This window comes from Lontra canadensis, unplaced genomic scaffold (assembly GCF_010015895.1).
Source record: "Lontra canadensis isolate GAN:19392208 unplaced genomic scaffold, GSC_riverotter_1.0 scaffold40, whole genome shotgun sequence".
In the NCBI taxonomy this organism is placed as follows: Eukaryota; Metazoa; Chordata; class Mammalia; order Carnivora; family Mustelidae; genus Lontra; species Lontra canadensis.
This window is the reverse complement of record NW_022631034.1, coordinates 7,754,770-7,776,936: the sequence shown is the minus strand read 5'-3', so window position 1 is coordinate 7,776,936 and position 22,167 is coordinate 7,754,770. Positions and strand designations below refer to the sequence as shown.

Sequence of the window (22,167 nt, the reverse complement as noted above, 5' to 3'; positions counted from 1 at the left end):
AAGCCGAGACCCATGTCAAGGAGCTTGCCACTTCTTTTCTCCTAGGAATTCTATTGTTTCAGGTCTTATATTCAAGTCTTTACTACATTTTGAGTTAATTTTTATATATGGTATGAAATAGTGGTCCAATTTCATTCTTTTCCATGTTGCTGTTCAGTTTTCCTAGCATTTATTGAAGATACTGTTTTATCCCTATTGTATATTCTTGGCTACTTTGTCATAAAGTAACTGATCATATATGCTGAGATTATTTCTGGGATCTCTGTTCTGTTCCATCAACCTATGTATTCAATGCCAATACCATACTCTTGATCACTATAGCTTTATAATGTAGTATGAAATCAGGGGTCATGATGCTTCCAGCTTTGTTCTCAAGATTGCTTTGACTATTTAGGGTCTTTTGTAGTTTCATCCCAATTTTAGAATTGTCTCTTCTAGTTCTGCCATTGATATTTTGATAGGGGTTGCATTGAATATGTAGATTGCTTTAGGTAGTATGGACATTTTAACAATATTAATTCTTTCACTTCATAAGCACAGAATATCTTTCTATTTCTTTGAGTCCTTTACAGTTTCATTAATGTCTTATACTTTTAGTGTGCTGGTCTTTCCCCTTCTTGATTAACCTTACACCTAGGTATTTTATTTTTTCGGATGTGATCGTAAATGGGGTTGTTGTTTTGTTTTCTCTTTCTGATAGTTTGTTGTTATTGTATAGAAACAACAGATTTTTGTATGTGGGCCTTGTATATTGCAACTTTTCTGAATTCATTTATTCAAGCAGTTTTTTGATAGAGTCTTCAGTGTTTTCTATATATAATATAATGCCATATACAGACAGTGACAGTTTACTTCCTCCTTCCCAGTCTGAATACATTTTTGTGTCTTTTTTCTTGCCTAAGTGCTCTGGATAGGCCTTCCAATACTATTTTGAATAAAAGGTATCTTTGTCATGCTCCTGAGACAAGCTCTGAGGTTTTCAACATTGAAGATAATGTTAGCTGTAGGCTTGTCAGTCATATATGGCCATGTTATGTTGAGGTACATTGCCTTTATACACACTCTATTGAAAATTTTTAACAAATGGTTATTTAACTTTGTGAGTTTTTTTTTTCCCTGTGTCTATTGAGATGATCATATGAATTTTAGCCTTTGTTTTGTTAATGTAAGTTGTCATGTTGATTGTTTGGCAAATGTTAAACCATCTTTATAACCCTGGAACACATCCCACTTGATCATGGTGTACAATACTTTAAATGTATTACTGAATTCAGTTTACTAATAATTTGTTAAATATTTGGGGTATTGGCCTATAAATTTTTTTCTTGTGATGTCCTTGTCTTTATTTTTAATAGCTCCCCATATTTGGAAGAGTTTGAGATGGATTGGTTTTAATTCTACTTTAAATGTTTGGTAGAAGTTGCCAATAAAGCCATCTGATTCTGACCTTTTGTTTGTAGGGAGTTTTAAAATTGCTGATTTGTTCTACCTACTAGTAATTTGTTTATTCGGATTTTCTGTTTCTTCAAGATTTGGCCGCAGAGGATTGTATGTTTCTTTGACTGTATTTGTTTCTTTTTGGTTTACCTATTTGTTAGCCTCTAATTGTTTGTGATAGTCTCACAATTTTTAGTATTTCTGTGGTATCATTTGTAACATCTCTTTCATTTCTGATTTTATTTGATGAGACTTTTTTCTTGCTGAGTCTACCTAAAGTTTTGTCAGTTTTGTTTATCTTTCCAGAGAAAAAGCTCTGGGTTTCATTGATCTTTTCTACTATGTTTTTAGTCTATATTTCTTTTATTTCTGCTTTGATATTTGTTATTTCCTTTTTCCATTTGGGATTCATTTGTACTCATTTTTCTAGTTCCTTGAGGTATAGATGGATAGTTTATTTGAGATTTTTCTTGTTTTCTGAGGTAGGCATTAATTGTTATGAACTTCTTTCTTAGAACTGCTTTTGTTATATCCTATAAGTGTTAACATATCGTATTTCCATTTTATTTTGTCTCCAGATGTTTTTATCTTATTTTTTTATTTCTTCATTGACTCCTTTATTGTTCAATAGCATGGTTTTAGTGTCCACATATTTGTGAATTTCCCAGTTTTCTTTTTATAGTTTATTTCCAGTTTTATGCCGTTACGGTTAGGAAAGAAGCCTGATATAATTTTTGTCTTTTAAATTTGTTATGATTCCTTTGGTGAGCTAATATATGATCTATTCTGGAGAATGTTCTATGTGCATTTAAGAAGAATATATATTGCATTTCTTTTGGATGAAATGTTCTATATGTATCTGTTAAGTTCATCTGGCCTAACATTTTATTTACGATTGATATTTTCTTATTGATTTTCTATCTGGATGATTTATCAATTGATGTAACTGGGGTATAAAGTCCCCTACTATCATTTTTTCCACTATGTCTCCCTTTAGGTCTGTTAATATGTGTTTTATGTTTATATTATCTCATGTTGGGTATATAAATATTTACAAATAATATATCCTCTTGTTTGATTGACTTCTTTATCATTATGGAATGCCTTTATTTATGTCTCACCACAGTGTTTAAAGTTTATTTTGAAAAACAACAACAACAAGCAAACAAAAGTCTCTTATGTCTGATATAAGAATAGTTTCTCCAGCTTTCTGTTGGTTTTCATTTGCATGGGATATCTTTTTCATGTCCTCACCTTCAATCTTGCATCACCTGAAGTGAGTCTCTTAGAAGCAGTATATAGATTGGTCTTTAAAAAAAAACTCCATTCTGACATTCTGTGTCTTTTGGAGAATTCAGTGCACTTACATTTAAATTAATTATTGATAGTTATGTACTTATTGAAATTTTGTTAATTGGTTTAGTATTATTTTATTTTATTTTATAGTTCTGTTTCTTTTTTTCTCTTGCTGTCTTCCTTTGTGGTGTGATGACTTTCTTTTGTGAAATGCTTAGATTTCTTTCTCATTATCTTTTGCTTATCTACTATAGGTATTTTCTTGGTGGTTACCGTAAGGCTTAATTATAACAACTTATAATAATTTATTTTAAGTTGATAACTTAAGTTTCAAATCATTTTAAATCCCTGCATTTTACCCTTCCCCCACAACACTTTATTTTTGTTGTCACATTTTGCATTTTTATCTTGTTCATTCCTTAACTAATTAATATAGTTACCATTATTTTTATTTCTCTAGTCTTTTAACCTTCATATTAGCTGTATAAGTGACCAATCTACTACCTTTACTATACATTTACCTTCAACACTGAGTGCTGTCCTTTCATATTTTTGTTGTTGTTGTTGTTTTATTGTTGCTAATTAATGTCCTTTCTTTTCAGCTTAAAAAAATACTTTAACATTTTTTGTAAGGCAAGTTGAGTGGTGATAGACTCTTTTAGTCTTTGCTTCTGTAGAAAATTCTCTATTTATCTCTTAATTCTGAATGGTATATGAAGCTGGGTAGAGTATTTTGGTTGAGATTTTTCTGCTTTTAGCACTTTGAATATATCATACCTCTCCCTTCTGGCTTATAAAGTTTCTTCTGAAAAATCTGCTGATAGTGTTATGAGGGCTTCCTTATATGTGCCAAGTGGTTTCTCTTTTACTGCTTTTAAAATTCTCCTCTTCTTTTTAACCTTGACAGTTATATTATAATGTGTCTTGGTGTAGGTCTCTGATTTAATCCTAGTTGGAACTCTTTGTGGGTCTTGGATCTGGATATATGTTTCTTTCTTCAGATTAGGGAAATTTCAACCAGTATTTCTCCAACAATCATTTCACCCCTTTCTTTCTAAGGGATTCACTAAGGAATACCTCTAGTGTATTTTTCATTGTAGTTATTGATTTCTCCTGATTGGAAATTTCTTATATTTTCTATCTATTTGTTGAAGTTCTCTTAATCATTTTTCTCTGGAGTTTAATGAGCATCTATGTGACAAATTATCTGAACTCTGTTAGGTAAATTACTTATCTCTATTTTATTAAAGTTTCCTCCCCTCACCCCCACCCTGAGGTTTTATCTTATTCTTTCATCTGGAATGTATTCCTCTCTTTCTACCTTTTGCTTGACTCTGTGTTGCTTTCTATGTATTAGATGTTAGCTACCTCTCCTACTCTTGAACAATTGGTCTCATGTGGGAGATGAACCTTGTTTTCTAATGCTGCCCTAGCTCTTGATTGTCTTTCAAACCTTTGCAATTGTTCAAAGAGCCTATTTATTTTTAATAGCTCCCCATTTTTGAGTGTGTGCCAAGACCAGTCAGTGTCCCAATAGGGAAGATTTCATCCAATACCTGGATTCAAGCTGATTGCAAGCCAGACCTTGAAGCAGAAACTTTTAGAGTGCAAATATATACTGTCCTGTGGGACTACAACCATAAACCCTGCTGGGCCCTTGAGCCAGGTGATCTGGATATGTCCCCTGGATAGCACTGACTATAATATTGGCTCCAAATGAGTGTGCAAGCTCCTTTCTGGGAGATACCTATGAGTTGTAGTGAAGGAGAATGCAAAGATGGCATACCCAGACTATATTCCCTGAGAGTACTTCCTGGCCTTTAGATGCTTGCCAAGCCTATAGTCTGTCCCTATGTCTGAAACTCCAGCACTAGCAAGTAAGTCTCTTTCATAGAAAATCTGGGGATGTGTTTCTCTCTATTGTCTGTGTAGTGTCCTGTGGCTGGTAATCTGTGAGGAATTATCTCTCTGATTGTTACAGTCTTGTGTGACCCAGGAACACAAGCTCCCTCCCCCCTACCCACCAGAGCCTGAGGATCAAGGAGTATCCCCTGGGCAGCAGCCATAAAAACCAGAATACCATCAGGTAAGAGGCTTGTGCTAGAACTTTCTTTGAGGGATGCTAGTGCTCTAGGAGAGCATGGTAGAGGGAGAGAGAGTGAAATTAATGCCCACCCTCCAAGGTTTCAGGAAATGTTTACAGTTAGTCCTTAGATGTGTGTTTAGCTGGGAGCCTGCACCTCAGGCTAAAGCTGTAGCCTGAAGCTAATAGTTCTCTTTAACAGAAAGATTGGACTCATGTATCTGTTGCTTTGTGCCATAACCTGGGCATGGTAGCTGTTTAAGAACTTTTTCTCCATTAGTTACATTCATGTGGGACCCGTGTGTATAAGCCTTACTGGTTACCAGAGCTAGTCAATATAGAGCTGTCCCCTACAGCATCTGCAAAAATCTGGGCACCAGAAAAGAGTATAAATGTCTTTCAGGAAGATACTTAGCTGGCTGGACTGAAGCAGAGGGAAGGTGCAAAATTTATATCCACTGGCCTTAGTTCTCTGAGAATACTTCCATAGGTTCTTATAATTGTGCCAAACCAGAAACCTGCCCCTCAGGCCAAATCTCCTGTGGAAGGAAATGGCCTCTTTCTCAGAAAGATTGGCAGTGTGTTTCAATGTGTTATCTGTTTAATGCCTGGGGATTTGTAGTCTGTCAAGAGCTTTCTCTCTAATTGTTATAGCCTCTTGGGACCCAAGAATTCAAGTCCCCTTTGTCTCCATAGCCAGGTGATTAAAGGCAGCCATAAAACAAAACAAAACAAAACAAAAAACAGATCACTGATAGAAAAACTGTGGCACTGGATTGGTGGAGAAGTTCTTCTCTGGGATATATGGGTGTTCTGGAGTGCAGTACAGGGAAAGTGCAAAGATGGCATTTACCAAAAAAGGAAAGAGTAAAGAAGACAGAAGAAGAAAAGAAAGGAAAAAAAAAAAAAAAAAAAAAAAAAAGATGTCACCTGCTGGCTTTGGCAAGGCAGAAGGAGAGCATGCAGGAACGTGTCCATTATCTGAAGCATAATGGTGACACCCACAGGAGAGGGAATAAAAAGATGGTAACTTCCAGCTTTAGCAAGATGGGGAGAGCAGGAAGATGTCACCTACTCCTCTGATTCTGTAGGATAATCTAGTAGGTCTCTGCCCCACCAGACCAATGCTTTGAATTAGGAAATGAGTCATTTTACCCAAATTCTGAGTGGTTTTTAAAGGACTACTTCTGCATTGGGCCCAGGATGGGTGAATCTGCATGTAGGCTCTTTTAAGGAGCTGAATTTGATAGTTCATAGATCTCCATTTCTTTAGGGCCAGTTATTGGAGTTTTACTAGTTTCTGTGTTATATTTATTTGATTTTTGTCATCTTTCCTTCCTTACATTGGTATCTGCACATTTGGCTAAACAGTCTCCTTTTCCAGACTTTATAGGTTCACCTTGACAGAGACACTTCTCCAGATAGCTCAGTTTGGGTATCTAGATGTGTCTGCTGATAATGTCCTTGGGCAGGTGGTACCTGCTATTAGGGTCTATTTTTGGTGAGGCAGTTGTTCTAGCTCTGAGTGTGTACCACTGGCTGAGAAGAGTTAGATAGGACTCCTGGCTTGGTTTCTTACTTGGCTTGCCCAAGTGAGATTGGAGTGTGGGCTCTCTGGTTAGGCCTAGATCAGTCTCTGGTTAGACTTATTAGGTGGTTGGGATTTGGTACTATACTCAGCAGTAGATGAAGCTTTGAATTAGTTTCTTTGCCCTAGCAGGACAGTAGGAGAGGAGTCAGGGCTTGCACATCTCATTATTTGGTGACTGAATATCCTAGTCAGCTGAGGTGACCCATTTCGCTCTGCAGACGGAGAAAGCCATGGGCTGTGCTCTCTATTCAAGTGCCACTATGAGCAGAGCTTTTGGATGGAATACACAGTTTCTTGTGTGCTCTAGGGTAAGATTCTCAGGTTGGGCAGGCTGAAGTCAATATTCAGCAATAAGTACAAATCAGTTTCCTTGCCTAGGTGCAGTGAGAGAAACAGTTCCAAGTCCACTTAAGTTCGTTGTTTGTGGCCTTGACTCAAACTGCCCCATGCTGAAAGCTCCCTGGCTGAACAGGACCACTGCCTTTCTTTGGGAGCAGTCAGCTCTATCTGCCTGCCACTCATTTTTGCTGGGTTACACAGCAGCTTCTGGGTATTCTCAGCAGCCCTTTCTGTCTGATGAAACCAGGGATCATGCTGTGCGGCATGTGGGGCTATGACTTAGCTCTCCTGTGGGTGGACCACTCTAGACAACTCCCAAGTTTTCCTAAACAGGTTTTCCCATTGAGAGGGACCAGGAGCTATAGTGAGCAGTGGTGAAGCTATGAATTAATTCCCTTGACTGGGCAAAGCAGGGGAACCCTCTAAACCGGGTGATATATTTGCTCTTGGGGTGAATCAGCTCTGCCCACCTCCCTCTTAGCTTGAGTGTTGCTAGTGTTCCCTGCCTGTCAAATGGTGCCGGAAGCCATGCTTTAGGTGGTAGGGCTATGACTTCGCTCCCATGCAATGGCATACTAGGGCCAGAAAATCTCCCTGTTTAAGTTCATCTTACTTGGGTTCCCTTGTGCATGTATGACAGGGCCTTTTTCTTCTGCTATTTTCAGGATTTTCCCTTTGATTTTGGATATCGGCTATTTTTTTCTAAAGATTTTATTTATTTGAGAGAGAGAGAGAAAGAATGGAAGAGAGAGAGAGAAAGAACACACACAGGGAGAATGAGAGGGAGAAGAAGACTTCCTACTGAGCAGAGAGCCTGATGCTGGTCTCAATCTGAGGACCCTGAGATCATGACCTGAGCCAAAGGCAGATATTTAACTGACTGAGCCACCCAGGTGCCCCTGGATTTCAGCTATTTTACTACGATGTATCTGGATATGATTTTTATGCATTTATTTTACTTACAGTTTTTTTGAGCTCTTGGATGTGTAGATTAATGTTTTTCATCAGATTTCAGAAAGTTTTAACACTTCTAATATTTTTTCTGTCTTTTTTCTCTCTCTCCTCTGGTAAGTCCTATTACTCATATGTTGGTGGGTTTCTGATTTTTTTCTTTTTCTAATTTAAATCTACTGTTGAACTACTCTAGCAAAATTTTCATTTCAGTTACTGTACTTTTCAACTGCAGAATTTTCATTTGGTTCTGTTTTATAGTTTCTATGTCTTTATTGATAATCTCTATTTGAAAAGATCATGTTTTTATACCTTTCTTATTTGGGGTTTATTTCCTTTAAACATATTTATAATAGTTGTCTTTAAGTATTTATCTGTTATGTCTGAGATTTGTGCCCTTTCAAAGGCAGTTTCAAAGGCTTATGCTTTGCTTATACTTTTGTGTTTCTTTGCCTCATAATTTTTTGTTGAAAACTGGACATTTTAAATAGTATATTGTAACCACCCTTGGTTGATCTCCTTACCTGGACTTGTTTATTTGTTTAATAACTTAGCTAGACTATTTTAGTAAACTTTATTTGCCCCGCATTGGGTAGCCTCTGGTATTGCTCCTTAAAGGGCAAACTTTTAGCCAGGTGCCGTCACCCTTGGAATGACAGTGATTTTAGTGCTCTTTGAGTGCTAAAACTCTTTTGAGTTTCCCCTTTTCTGATTTCTTGTTGGGCTATTCTGAAGGTATAACACCTATTATTAACTTTAACTAATTGCCATCTGACTACTCTATTGTTTTCAACAATTCCCTGGGAAATAAATTGCTCCACAGTGTGATCTTTTAAAACTGAGCTCTTTTCAAAAACTGATCTTTGAGGCCAGTTTTTGCAGTTTCTTCAGATCTCAGAAGGGCTCTTCTTAGCCATCTCTTTTGGTTCTCTCTGATAAACCTCAAGATGGTTTAGTTTAGCTTTCTACTCTCTTAGAGCAACCCTTCTCCTTGTGTTTATCACTTTCTGAGGGCAAGAGCTATCAGTTCCAGTGTTCTCTCCCTGTTGCACCTGAGTTAAAGCTTCTACCTTATAAGTGAGTTCTGAGAGGAGGAAGAGAGCCCAAGTTCTCTCAGACATTCTTGCTTGAAATAGATTCTCTAAAACATGGATCCAGGCTAGGGTATTTCTTGCAATGACTCTGTAGCCCTTGACTGGAACTAGGTAGGGAAGGGATCCTGTGTTTCTCAGTTTTGCCTCTTTGGATTAGAACTTCTGGTAGTCTAAACTTAGGTCAGGGGAGACAGAGAGAAAAGAGACCGTGAGTTGTTTAAATCCAACAGTGTCTCACTGTTCTTACTGAGCTATAATAGATTTTATTGAATAAATATTTGTTTATTTGCTGTATGCCCTTAGGATAATTTCCAGAGATTTTAAATGGTTGTCTCACTGGGGAGAGGATCCACAGAACTCCTCACAACTGTATCCCAGAAACTGTCTCCCTAATGTGATTCTATTCAAAGCTACTTTTTTTCTAAAAACTCAACAGTGATTGTCCATTCCAGTGACCTATGCCAAATATATTCTTGCCTCCTTAAGCATACTTCTGACTGGCTTTTTGTACCTGCTGTTTGCTCTGCTAGAATTTTTGTTTCCTGAAATTCCCACATTATCTTGTTTCTTTTCAGTATTACTGTCCCAATCCAGCCTGTGTGAAAAGCAATTCACTCATATCTCTAGTGTTTTATTTCTGTATTATCTATCTCTACTTAATTTTTTTAAAAGATTCATTTATTTATTTGAGAGAGAGAGCTGGCAACAGCGATAGTGAGAGAGAGAGCAGGAGCAGGGAGGAGAGGGAGAAGCAGGATCTCCACTGAGCCAGAAACCTGACAGGGCTAGATCCCAGGACCCTGGGATCATGACCTGAGCCAAAGGCAGATACTTAACTGACTGAGCCACCAAGTTCCCCTATCTATCTCTACTTTTAAGAGAATATAAGCTTCATGATATTAAGGAGTTTTTTCTCTTCACAGAGCACATATTGGTTACTTACTTAATAAAAGATTTTCTTTGAAAATCCCTTGTTTCTTTCTTCTTTTGGCAGTTATTGACCACTAACTACTAACTAGTTAGTAACCACTAACCACTAATATGAAAAATTGTTTTCCTTGGTTAATTTTGTTTTACCTCTGCTAATTAATAATAATGGCGACTGTTATCTTTTATAATTTTTTTTCAGTGTTCCAAGATTCATTGTTTATGCACCACACGCAGTGCTCCATGCAATATGTGCCTTCCTTAACACCCACAACCAAGCTCACCCAAACCGCCACCTCTGTCCCCTCCAAAACCCTCGGTTTGTTTCTCAGCGTTCACAGTCTCTCATGGTTTGTCTCCCCTTTCGATTTCCTCCAACTCACTTCTACTTGGTTCATCACTTTAATGCAAACAAGTTTACTCTTTCATTACATAGAATGAGTGTTACTGACTTCTGCACTGGAACAGAAAAGTCAAAAGATTTCATACTGGTTATCTTATATTTCTATAGATAATTTAGTCATGTTCTTCTTGCCATTATATTATAAAATACATAGTTAAACACGAGTACAGAATTGTTTGTGGATTCATATCACCAGAGATTTCTCAGCACTCATTCATTCCTTGGTGAAGGTTGATGAGCAAACCTTAGTGCCTAAGTAGTTTTATATAATAGTAATTTGAAAACAAATATTACATTAAATTTACTACCCTGTTTTCAAAGGTGTACGTGAACTCATGAGTAGTTTTCTTTCCTTTCTTTATGGCAAAAAAACTAAATGACAATTTTCCCCCCTTATACTCAGCCCCTTGTTGCTGTGCAAAAAACACGAGGAGAAACTTATTGGTGAATGTGAAACAAAATGGTTTTACATACACAAAGGATATGAAGACAGGCTCTTTAAGAATCTCTTTTTACAACCTGAAACTAATATAATGGGAAAGCTTACACATTGGAAACATGTAAGTATAATTAGTTTATTACTTATCTTTAAAATATTTTTATTTAAGATACTATAGCTATAATTTATGTAGCATTTGTAAAATCTCTTCATTCTCTTTTAAATATTTTCCATTATATTGTTAATATTCTGCTTGAGATTTTCTCAGTAAAAGAAACGTCATATAATAACAACACAAATATAATTTTTGTGGTGCGTAATTCTTATTACAACCATTTTTATATTTATGTTTTATATATTTTTCTTGTATTGATTATTACAAGTAGTTATTAACATTAATGTAAAAATCTCTACATAGTAGTTGAAAACTTTAAAAAGTAGTTTATTAAAGACTGATAATACTGTATGTATTCATTCATTGTTTTTGCTAAGTTATGTATTGCTTTGAGGACATGTTGAAAATAGAAGCTTTTATTTATTGAGTGCCTACTATGTATCAGGCACTGTGCTAGATATTTTGCATGTGTTCTGTAATTTATTCTCCACAACACTGTAAGATAGATATTTTTATCTCATTTTTATAAATAGGGAAAGTAAGGCTCTGATGGGGGCATAATTGAGTGGCATTGCTAAAACTTCAGGTTTTCTGACTCCAGGATTTGTGCTTTTTTTAATCTTTAGAGTTTTTTTTTTTTTTTAATTTGGATATTATATAATGGTAGAAATGAAGACTTGGCATTGTGTTATAACTAACTAGAACAAACTTTTAATGTGTAAAGCACTGTTTGTGGTAATCTTCTTCACAAATGAGACTGTTTCTAAGTAGCTTGCACTACAAGTGTTTCCATTATATTAACATGATTAGAAAGGACTACAAAAGGTCCAGACTCTCATTAGTCTGATTTCAGTGTTATTGAGGACATGTATTCTAGAAATAGCACAGGAATATCTTTAAGCCCTTAAAACCCACAAAAAAATTACTCATTGAATTAAAAATATAGGTTTAAAGGCATATGTATCCCATTCAAAACTTTTTCCTTATTAGCACATAGTGCCCACTGTATTAATTTGCTCTATATGATACTATGTTTTATAAAAGAATGATGCTCATTTGAAGTGTCTTTTGGTCCTCTATGTAGAATATAAACTCATTAATTTCAGGCATGAAACCTGCTTTTTTATATGCTTTATGCAGAGGAGACTTTCACTGACTATTGCATATGGTACATAATCAATTGACAATGATTTGGGTATATATTATGTATTTATAAAATATTTACACACATATACATAGGCATATATCCAAATGCAAAATATTATGTACATATATGGGTATATATGTATATATGGGTATATGTTGTTATGGTAAGTGACTACTATGTGTACATAAATAGAAATAAAATATTCATATTATAGAGACATTTTATTTAATATCTGTGAAGTTTAGGTAGAATATATCACTGTCACAAAATATTTTGAATGTTAAGAAATATTGGAAATATATTCACTATAAGGAGTTTTCTAAAGCTCTTTAATATCATTGGTAATTCTGCTAACCATGTCACTATTAATGTTAAGAACTATTCTTTCACATTCTATAAATATGTACAGTGTCCTATGCTTTTTCACTCTTTATAGCTACTACTTATAAAACATTATAGAAGTAGCTCAGCTCAATTTCTCAAGAGTAATTGAAATTATTCTAACTTGTAAGATTCATCTTTGAGTCTTTACTTTTTCTGTATAAAATTGTTGTTCCATCTTCTGGTGGCTTCATTTGTAGTCTCCTCTTTAGCTCACTTATTTGGTGTACTATTCTTTTGTTATTTTTCTTTCTTACATATCTAGTCATTAGTGACTTAGTGCTTGGTTAATTAGAAACTGTAGTGAGAACAAGTGATGCCGTAGAGTGCCTTAGAGAACCTAGGATCCAAGAAACATTTAAAAGAGCTGAGAAGTAGGGGAAAGGGAGGAAGTAATAAAATACCAGTATTTAAGACTGGGAATTTATTTTAAAAAGTGCTATGATCAAATAATGGAAAGGATTAGCAAAGAGAGGAATTCAAGTTTTAGTAACTAGATAAGTAATCAGTATCTCTTTTTCTCCTGTTTGGGGATGGAAAGAGGTAGAGGAGTGAGTTCAAGTTACATTTATTTAAGAAATGCTGTGCTGCAAAGCTAGAAGTTCATATAAGCATCCAGAATTTATGGTGCATGCTTAAGCTATTGAAGGAGATACAGAACCAAAAGTCAGGATTCATCAGTAAGGAATCTGATTAAAAAAAAAAAAGTGGATCAGAGGAAATTGAGGATCTGGAACAATTGCTAGGGACATTATTTACCTATGGCTTACATGGTCAAATGGTGATTGGTCCTTTTGCAGAGGAGGAACTTGGATACAGAATTATGATGGTCAATTAGATCAAGTTTTGGGGAAGCTTATATATTATAATGGATTTTAGGGAAATTTAGATACTCTTATGATGGATTTTGCTAGGATACCCTAGAATACTTGAAATTTTCTTTGATGTAGTCAACCCTTTTCCTCAAAAGTTATTGTGGAAAATATATGTCTAGGGAGTAATAGCAAACAAAGCAGTTTCTAACTGGGATGTTGGCCTGAAATTCCATTGAAAAATTTTAGTAATTTTGGCTAGACTATAAGATATTCTTCATTATTTATGCTTTGTTAGCTTTGTATTATTCTTTCACTTATTTCCTATATTGCAAACATAAATTTTAGAAGAGATACAGTATGAGAGAGAGTCACACCCATTGGAGCCGAAAGGGAAGAGATTCAGAGGAGAGGAAAGCAATTTGCCATGTATTTATCTCAGAGGCAGCCTAGTTGCTCCCTTTTCTCCTACCTACCCTGACACCCTCACATCTGAAGCTTCCTTAAGCTGGCTTAGTCATATGTTGTTAGGAAGGAGAGAAAGCATCTCAGAGATAAAAAGGAGCGATGGCCAGGAATCTTAAGTTTCAGCCTCATGGAAAGAAAGAACAAATCTGTCTTGTAATCTCAATCTTCTCTGACAGCCTACCTCCTAGAATCATGATCTATTTTTTTTTCTTAGAACTTGAGCAACACCTTCCCTTCTTGAAGCATGGAGGTTGGAATTACATAACCTTTGTTTTGACACATTTTCTGGAGTGGGTGGATATGTTCTCGCTAGCTAGCAACAAAATGAGGAGAGGGATCAATAAGGCAACCCAATCCAATTTTTCTGGAAAGGATTTCTTACTTGGAACCACTTTTAATACATTGGATATTCACATATTGTACTCCTTTATGCCATTGTAAGTTTCCTGGAGACACTGAACATAATCTAATATGGCAGTCATCTATACTAAAGTAAAATTTGCTTTAGATAGCTGATTTGGTTGAAATTTAGAAAATTTTTATTGATTTTTTTTTCCTTTCTTCCAAAACTTTTTCTCATAACTAATGCTGATGGTATACACATGCCATATTGAACACCATTTTCATAAAACAAAATAGAACATGTTTTCAAATACAGTCCTCTGAACCTTTTCCACTATTATTAAATACATTTTTCTAAAGATATATAGACTTTCAGATTGGCTTCTTTCACTTAGTAATATGCATTTATGTTTCCTCCTTCTCTTCATGGCTTATTAGCTCATTTCCTTTTATCACTAGATATCATTTCATTGTCTGGGTGTACTGCAGTTTATCCATTCATCTATTGAAGAACCTCTTAGTTACTTCCAAGTTTTGGCAATTAGGAACAAAGTTGCTATAATCATCCCTGTACAGATTTTTGTGTGGACATAAATCTTCAGGCTATTTAGGTTAATATAGTGGAGCATGATTGCTGAATCATATGGTAAGAATATATTTAGTTTTGTAAAAATCTGCCAAGCTGTCTTCCAAAGTGGCTGTACCATTATGCATTCCTATCAACAATGAATGAGCTCTCATTCATTGCTCCATATCTTTGCCAGGATTTGGTGGTTCCAGTATTCTAGATTTTGGCTGCTCTAATAGATGTCTAATAATGTCTTGTTGCTTTAATTTGTAATTTTTTAATGACATATATTTTCATGTTTATGTATATCTGTATATATATTGCCATCTGTACATCTTTGTGAGCTGTAGTTCTCTTTTTACTATTAAAAGATGAGTTGATTTATCACATGTCCTATGTGAGTTAGAGGGAAGAAAAGGGCTCACCTTAATCAGGGCTACTGTGCAGTGTACAAGTGCATTTACATCATCGTCTATGTAGATGATGTTCCCTGGGGTTCTGCACAGCACAACTTGCATGGAAGGATGAGTTTGCCCTAATTTTATAAATCCAAGTAACTAATCATATATGAGGATTATTTTTGTGTGTGTGTGCACCTACTTTAAATTCAGGTAAATATGGGAGTAGAGGGAGAGAATAAAATAAAATAAAAATAAATTAAAAAAGAATAATAACCAGAATAATAATATTACATGCCAAGAAATACTGAATTTACTTTTGCCCTCTTTTTCTAGCTCAACAGTAAGTGATAGTAAGCAAATATAGGGAGGGCTGATCTTATATTGGATTCAGGAGATATGGATTTGGTCACCTCATTTTAATTATGAGGTGTTAAAAAGAAACTTAAAGATAGGTATTTTATTTTTAAATTTCATTTTTTTTTTGTGAAATAAGAGTGCTTTTTTATACTGGAAACTGCTCTTTATTTTCAATGTGTTTCTGTAATGTTGTTCCAACTTATGTAATTCTATAAGAAAGAAGCTTTATGATGATAGTCTTTAAAAATTGCCCTTTGTTATTGTCTGTCATTTTGGGGCCCCATCAGCAATTCAGTTCATTTCAAATGGGTATCTTTTGAATATTTACAATATCCTTAGCATTGAAAGAAACTCTGAAGCCTTAGAAAATTGTAATCAAACATGTTCTATTCTGGAACTTTTAGGGAGAGAGGGAAGAGCTAGGAAAAACTCACTGGGTAGGGACTGACGTATATAAAGTGTAGAACTGAGAGAAGTATACAAATTCAAATCTATTTTAGTTGCCTACATCTAATGGGTCTGACCAAAAGAGATGGAGTTTTCCTGAGTATTAAGACTTCTGGGAAATAGTGGCTTTTAGTGGTAGGTGGAAATATAAGATATTGGAATAGTACATACGGACAGATGCTAGGGTTGCCTGAGGCTAAAGTTAATTTAATTTAAGCTTAATTCAGCCCTCTTTTAGGTTCAAAAAAACCCAATAATGATGGTTCAAAAGTGAAGTAAAGCTTAATGACCTCATCAATACTTAGGGAGCTAAATGTAGCCATTTAATAAAGTTTTGCAGGTATTTATTGTATGCTTTTTAGGTCTCAGGTTCTCCGCTCATCACTGAGAGTAAAACTAAATAAAGCAGTGTCCCCTTTAATCGAAGATTTTACTGAGACTAAAGAGAGAAGACTTGAAACTAGATGAATAATATTAGGACAGAAATATGCAAGGATAATATTACCATTTGTGGTTTCTCAGATGCAAGGAGTGTCATTAGCTGAGAGCTCCAGCTTTTAGTTTAGTTTTTTTTTTTTTTTTTTCTTTTCTTCCTTCAGGGTCCAGCTCTGCTTTCAAGTCTAGGTCACACTATTTTCTTTAGGCAAACTCCAGCCAATTAATGAGTAAGGCAATATTACAAGGACCTGGCCATTTCTACTCAGTGAGAGATTTTCAGACAGACAGACTTTGCTTCAGAGTTCCAGGGTGGTTGGCAGAAGCTTTCCCTGATTAATCCACTTCCTCCATTTTCTTTTAACAGGTGTTACTTCCCAGTAAACCATTTGCACACTTAATTCTGACTTGGTATTTCATTTCTGGAAAAACCCAACTGTAACCATTTATTGTGATTAGTGCCGTAAGATTCAGACAGGAAGATTTGAAACCAAGCAATTGCAGAATAAATTTTGAAAAGCAGCAAGTGAACACTATTTTAATACAAATTGAGGTGAAAACTTTAGGAGTTGCCAAGGTCAGTAGGAAAAAGAGAACTGAGCAAAGGATTCACCTAATAGCATAACCCATCTAGAAGAAGTAAAGAGATAGGAGCTATGAAGTGCTGATAGTACTGCTCAACAGATACTTTGGTGCATTGAAGTGAATAAAGGAGAATTAAATGACTTAAACTGGAGACAGATAGAAATTAGGAAAAATTTATAAGGAGATTCTTATAAGTTATGCCAGATGATAACTTCATTGGTATCTCCCCCCCATTGGTATGTTTTAATATCAATAATATACAATAATATTGTCCCCTAGTAATCACAAAACAATTATAAATACAAATGTAAATAAAATCCCTTTATTATTAATATTTCTCAGTGAAGTGTCTGTCTTTTCTATTTTTGAAAATTATCTTTTTTTCGCAATCATAGCTCCATCTCAGCTGTTCACAGAATCTTCACATATCTGCATGCTACTCTGACATTTTAGAACCTGTTAGAGAACAATTGACAATATATCTACAGATTTTCTTTTGTTAAAATATATAATTTGGATGTAATCTTTTGCTCTGTGTAAAAAGACACTGTGTACACACTTCCACAGACTACAATGAGTATTTCTGCCTGAAGTATTTCCTGGAGAGGCAAGAAATCTACCTGGTACCCTTCAGCTTGGCTCTCTTCATTACTCAGTTTCTTATCTTTTTGGGCAACTGACTCAGAGGAGAAGCTTAATTTTATACCAAGCAGAAAACTGACTTACGTTTATGCCCTTCAAGTATTTTCATTTGCTTTATCACCACGCACTAAGGATGGCCATAATTATTGGGTCACCTGAAAGTTCAAAACTTGAGATTTTATGCATTATCCAGATCTTGTTTTTCTTTAAGACTGTTCATTTATATCTCATGGTATAGCCTTGAGTTTGAATGATGTGGACAGTATCCCCTCCTTGGGTAGACATGGACTTTGATATTTTACTCTTGACCTCCTGAGACATCAAACATATAATTTAGTTTGTAAGTTGTTTTTTCCTGATCTACAAATATTATTAGAACAAAAACAGTATTGAATATTGGGTTTACCTCTCTGGGATTTTGATTTCTGATAAATCTTTAAATCTGGATCATTAACCTGATAAATCCTAATTTTCTTGAGAAATAATTCCTGTTTTTTGAAGACTTTAAAAAAATTTCATTTGGCTTTTTTGAAATTCAAAATTGGCCCAAATTTCTATTCTGCCAATCTTGGATGTGGTTGTTTTGACTTTCCATATTTTCTATTATTAAATAACTAGTTCATTTTCCTTTGATCTGATAACCATCTTCATTTATTTATTTATTTATGTTTTTAAAAGTATATTTTAAATATCAAATCTCTTTTTCTTTATATTGACTTTAAAATTTAATTTTAAGTGTTTAATATTATTACAGTGTTTCCTTTTTCCTTTTTTATTACTTAAACTCAATTAGCCAACATACAGTAAATACATCGTTAGTTTCAGATATAGAGTTTAATCATTCTCATCAGTTGTGTATAACACCCAGTGCTCATCACAGTATGTGCCCTTTGTTAATGCCTATCACCCAGTTACCCCATCCCGCAACCCATCTCCCCTACAGAAATCCTGTTGGTTTCCTATAGTTAAGGGTACATGGTGTTTCTTCTTCCTATCACTACCATGAGCAGTCTATATATTTTATATTACTTTTTGAGATTTGGCAGTAATTAATTTGTATTTTAGGGAATATTAATTACCTAACAATTGTCAGTACTTTTTTTAACAAGTTCTAATAACATTTTATTTCCATTTTTTAAAAATATATATTTTTATAGGTTCTTGTTTGTTCTAGGTAATCTAGCTTGAAACTTGATTTGTTATAATTCCATAGGTGCTGCAAAAAATTCATATTTAGGATTCAAAAAGAGAAAAAATATATTAAAATCTAGTTAATAATTTCAAATGAAAGTTAATGATAAAAGTGTTGTTTTGCACATTTTTAGTTATTTTCTGTTTCAGTTTTTTCAAATGCTAAAATAATTTACAAATTTATTTGGCTTTTTCCTTACATTATTAACTTATCATAACACTAAAATTGTTATAGTTTTTTAAAAACTTGAATCCTAAAATCACCTGTAAATTTTTAATGATTTTTCTCCAGTCTTTTTTCATTATATTAATTATTTTGGGTACTTCATATCTTTGACATTTCATTATAACTCTAACAAGCACTACTGAAACTGAATTGTCAACTCTACAATATTTTTTATAATATCTCTACTGAGATATAATTTGCATAACCTAAAGTTCATCCTTTTAAATTATTCGATTCAGTGATTTTTAGTATATTCACAGACTTCTGCAATCATTACCATTATCTAATTCCAGAACATTTTCATTGCCCCAAAATGAAATCCCATACCATTAGCAGTTATCCTTGTGGGCCCTTGCGACCATTAATCTATTTTCTATATCTATGAGTTGGCCTATTCTGGGTATTTAATATACATAGAATAATAAAATATGTGGTCTTTTGTGTCTGGCTTCTTTCACTTAGCATACTGTTTCCAAGATTCATCCATGCAGTAACATGTATCAGTATTTCATTCATTTTTATGGCCAAATAATATTTTATTGTATAACTATGCCATATTTTATAATCTATTCATTAACTAGGTTGCTTCCAATTTATGGCTATTATTAATAATGCAGCTGTGAACATCCATATATAAATATTTGTGTGGATATATTTTTCAGTTTTCTTGGCTAGATACGTAGTAGTGGAGTTGTAGGAGGATGAGATGGTAATAAATTTTTGAGGAAATAACAAACTGTTTTCCATGGCAGTTGTACCATTTACATTCATATTGTCAATTTATGAGAGTTTTAATTTCTCCAAATCCTCACTACTTGTTATTATCTGTCTTTTTGATTATAACCAGCCTGGTCAGTATGAATTGGTGCATCACTGTGATTTAAATTTTTATTTCCCAATAACTAATGATGATGAGGACATTTTCACATATTTATTGGACACTTGTATGTCTTCTTTGGAGAACTGTCTATTCAAATACTTTCATCATTTTATAATAGATTTTTTTTATTATGTTCAATTAGCCAACATATATTAGTACATCAATAGTTTTTGAGGTAGTGTTCAATGATTCATTAGTTGCATGTAATACTCAGTGCTCATCACAACATGTGCCCTCACCTGATTACCCCATTCCCCCACTTCCCTCCCTTCTGTAACCCTCAGTTTCTTTCCCAAAGTCCAGAGTCTCTTCATGGTTTTTCTCCCTCTCTGATTTCCTCCCATTCCCATTATGTAGGTTGTCTTTGACTTTTTAAATTTGAAACACAAAAGGTTTAATTTTGATAAAACTTAATTCATCTCCTTTATTCCTCAATCACTTATATTTTTCATGTCAAATATAAGAAACAATTATCTGAACCAAGGTCTTAAAAGATTTATTTCTATGTTTTTTCTTTTTTTTTTTTTTAAGATTATTTATTTATTTATTTATTTGTCAGAGAGAGAGAGAGATTGAGAGAGTGAGAGTACAGGAGCAGGAGAGCAGCAGGCAGAGGGAGAAGCAGACTCCCTGCTGAGCAAGGAGCCTGATGTGGGACTCGATTCCAGGACCATGGAATCATGACCTGAGCTGAAGGCAGACAGTTAACTGACTGAGCCACCCAGGCATCCCTATTTCTATGTTTTTTTCTAAGAGTTTTATAATCTTAGCTCTTATATTTAGGCCTACAGTTCATTTTTAGTTTATATAGTATGAATTAGGAATCCAACATTGGGGATATCAGGTTGTACAGAACCATTTTTTTTTTAAAGGAAAAATGAAAACTCATCCTTCTATTGAATTATCTTGATATCCTTGTCAGAATTCAATTGACCATATGCAAGGGTTTGTTTCTGGACTCTTAAGTTCTATTCTATTGATCTATATGTCTACCCCACACAATAACTTGGCATTGCAAAGTTTTGTTACTTAAATAATATACTATTGAAGAACAAGGTCCAGTATCCTAAGAACCTTCAGTAGTATAATTTGATTATCATAATTACTATTTAAATCTATTACCCTATAATTTTTGTTTTATATCATTATACTCACATTAAAAAAATCAATATGTAAACTCCTCCCATGTGTACAAATGTTATATTACTTACCTCCAAATTTTTTGAAAGTTTGCAATTTTAAGATTCATGCATAGATAGAAAATCCGATATGAAGAGCAAGTTTCTGAGAGTTGACAAATGAAAAGAGTATTCAAAGGCCTTAGAAACAATTGGTGGTTTATCCATACATAGAACACTGGTTTATTCCACTGGTAGTATAGTATAGATTTCATGACCTTTTTAATCATAAAAGCAGCTTTCCCTGCATATTTTAAAGGCAATAGATATATACATAAGTTTATACATGTAAATAAGTATCAATATAGCTACCTTATAGGAGTGTTAAAACTTGGTTTCAATTTCTAATTTTATCTTCTTTAATGCTTTTATTTTTCCACCTTAGCATGCTTTAGGGAAATGAAGAAGAGTGGAGTTTTTTTGGTCTTTAGGAATTTGTTGTTTAGGGCACTTGGGTGGCTCAGTTAGCAGAGTGTCTGCATTTGGCTCAGGTCATGATCTCAGAGTTCTGAGATCAAGTGCCACACTGGGCCCCTTGCTCAGTGGGGAGTCTGCTTCTCCCCCTCCCTCTGTTTCTCCCCCTCCTTCTGGCTTGTACTCTCCCTCCCTCTCCTTCTCTCTCTCTCTCAAATAAATAGAATCTTTTAAAAAATGAATCTGTTGTTTAGATGAGATAATGATGACAGTATGTCTGTATAGTTAAGTGTCAGATGTATGGTGGAACATATAAAAAATTTAATGTCAAAAAAGAAAAGATCAAGGGTAACATTTAAAAAATATATGAACAAAGCTGTGAAGATGAGACTTAGCTTGGAAGATATGTGAATGGAAACGAAACTATCCTAACTATACTAAGAGATTTATGAGAGGAATTGTGGAAAGTAAAGATGGGTAGGGCTGTTAATGGATATTTTGATTTTCACCTTTGTGCTTAAAATGATTATTTGGCAAGCAATAGTCTCTCTACATTTTAATACCATATGTGCTGTTATACCTGTGAAATTACTTAGAATCAACAAGTTACATTTGTTTTTCAAACTTTTGTATAGATGGTGGGTGACCAAAGGTTCGAATGGTTATTTAATTATTTTATTTATGATATAAAGAAGAGAGTAAAGAGTGAAATCTTATAGCGATCAGACTAAAGTTTTCTTGATAGTAAAATATCATAGAGAGATGGACAAGAAAATGTAGGAAGGTTCCCAGAAGAAAGATGAAAGAGCATAATAGAGGCAGTAGATTTCAGAGCCTTTTAAAATTTTATTTCATTTTATCCTTTCAGTGTTTTTTTCTCATTATTCTGTTATAAACAGTACACTTCAGCTGGTTCAGTCTCCAGTCTCTTTGTTTATTCTTACTGTTTGCCACATGATTTCCTTATGTAAATTAAGCATCATCTCCTTTTTCACATCTGCCTAATTCATGTTCCCAT

The 22,167-nt window shown here is 34.3% G+C and overlaps 1 protein-coding gene across 3 annotated transcripts in view; it reads left to right on the top strand.

The window, feature by feature from the left end:
• Positions 1-22,167, top strand: part of LRRIQ3 (leucine rich repeats and IQ motif containing 3) — a 189,178-nt gene that overhangs the window by 86,465 nt on the left and 80,546 nt on the right. For 2 of the 3 annotated variants that reach the window (XM_032870109.1, XM_032870110.1), the window contains one exon: positions 10,525-10,681. In XM_032870109.1, coding sequence (XP_032726000.1) covers positions 10,525-10,681 — 157 coding nt within the window. Of the gene's footprint in view, positions 1-4,726; positions 4,820-10,524; positions 10,682-22,167 lie in introns of those variants that run through there. The other variant, XM_032870111.1, reaches the window with a different exon arrangement.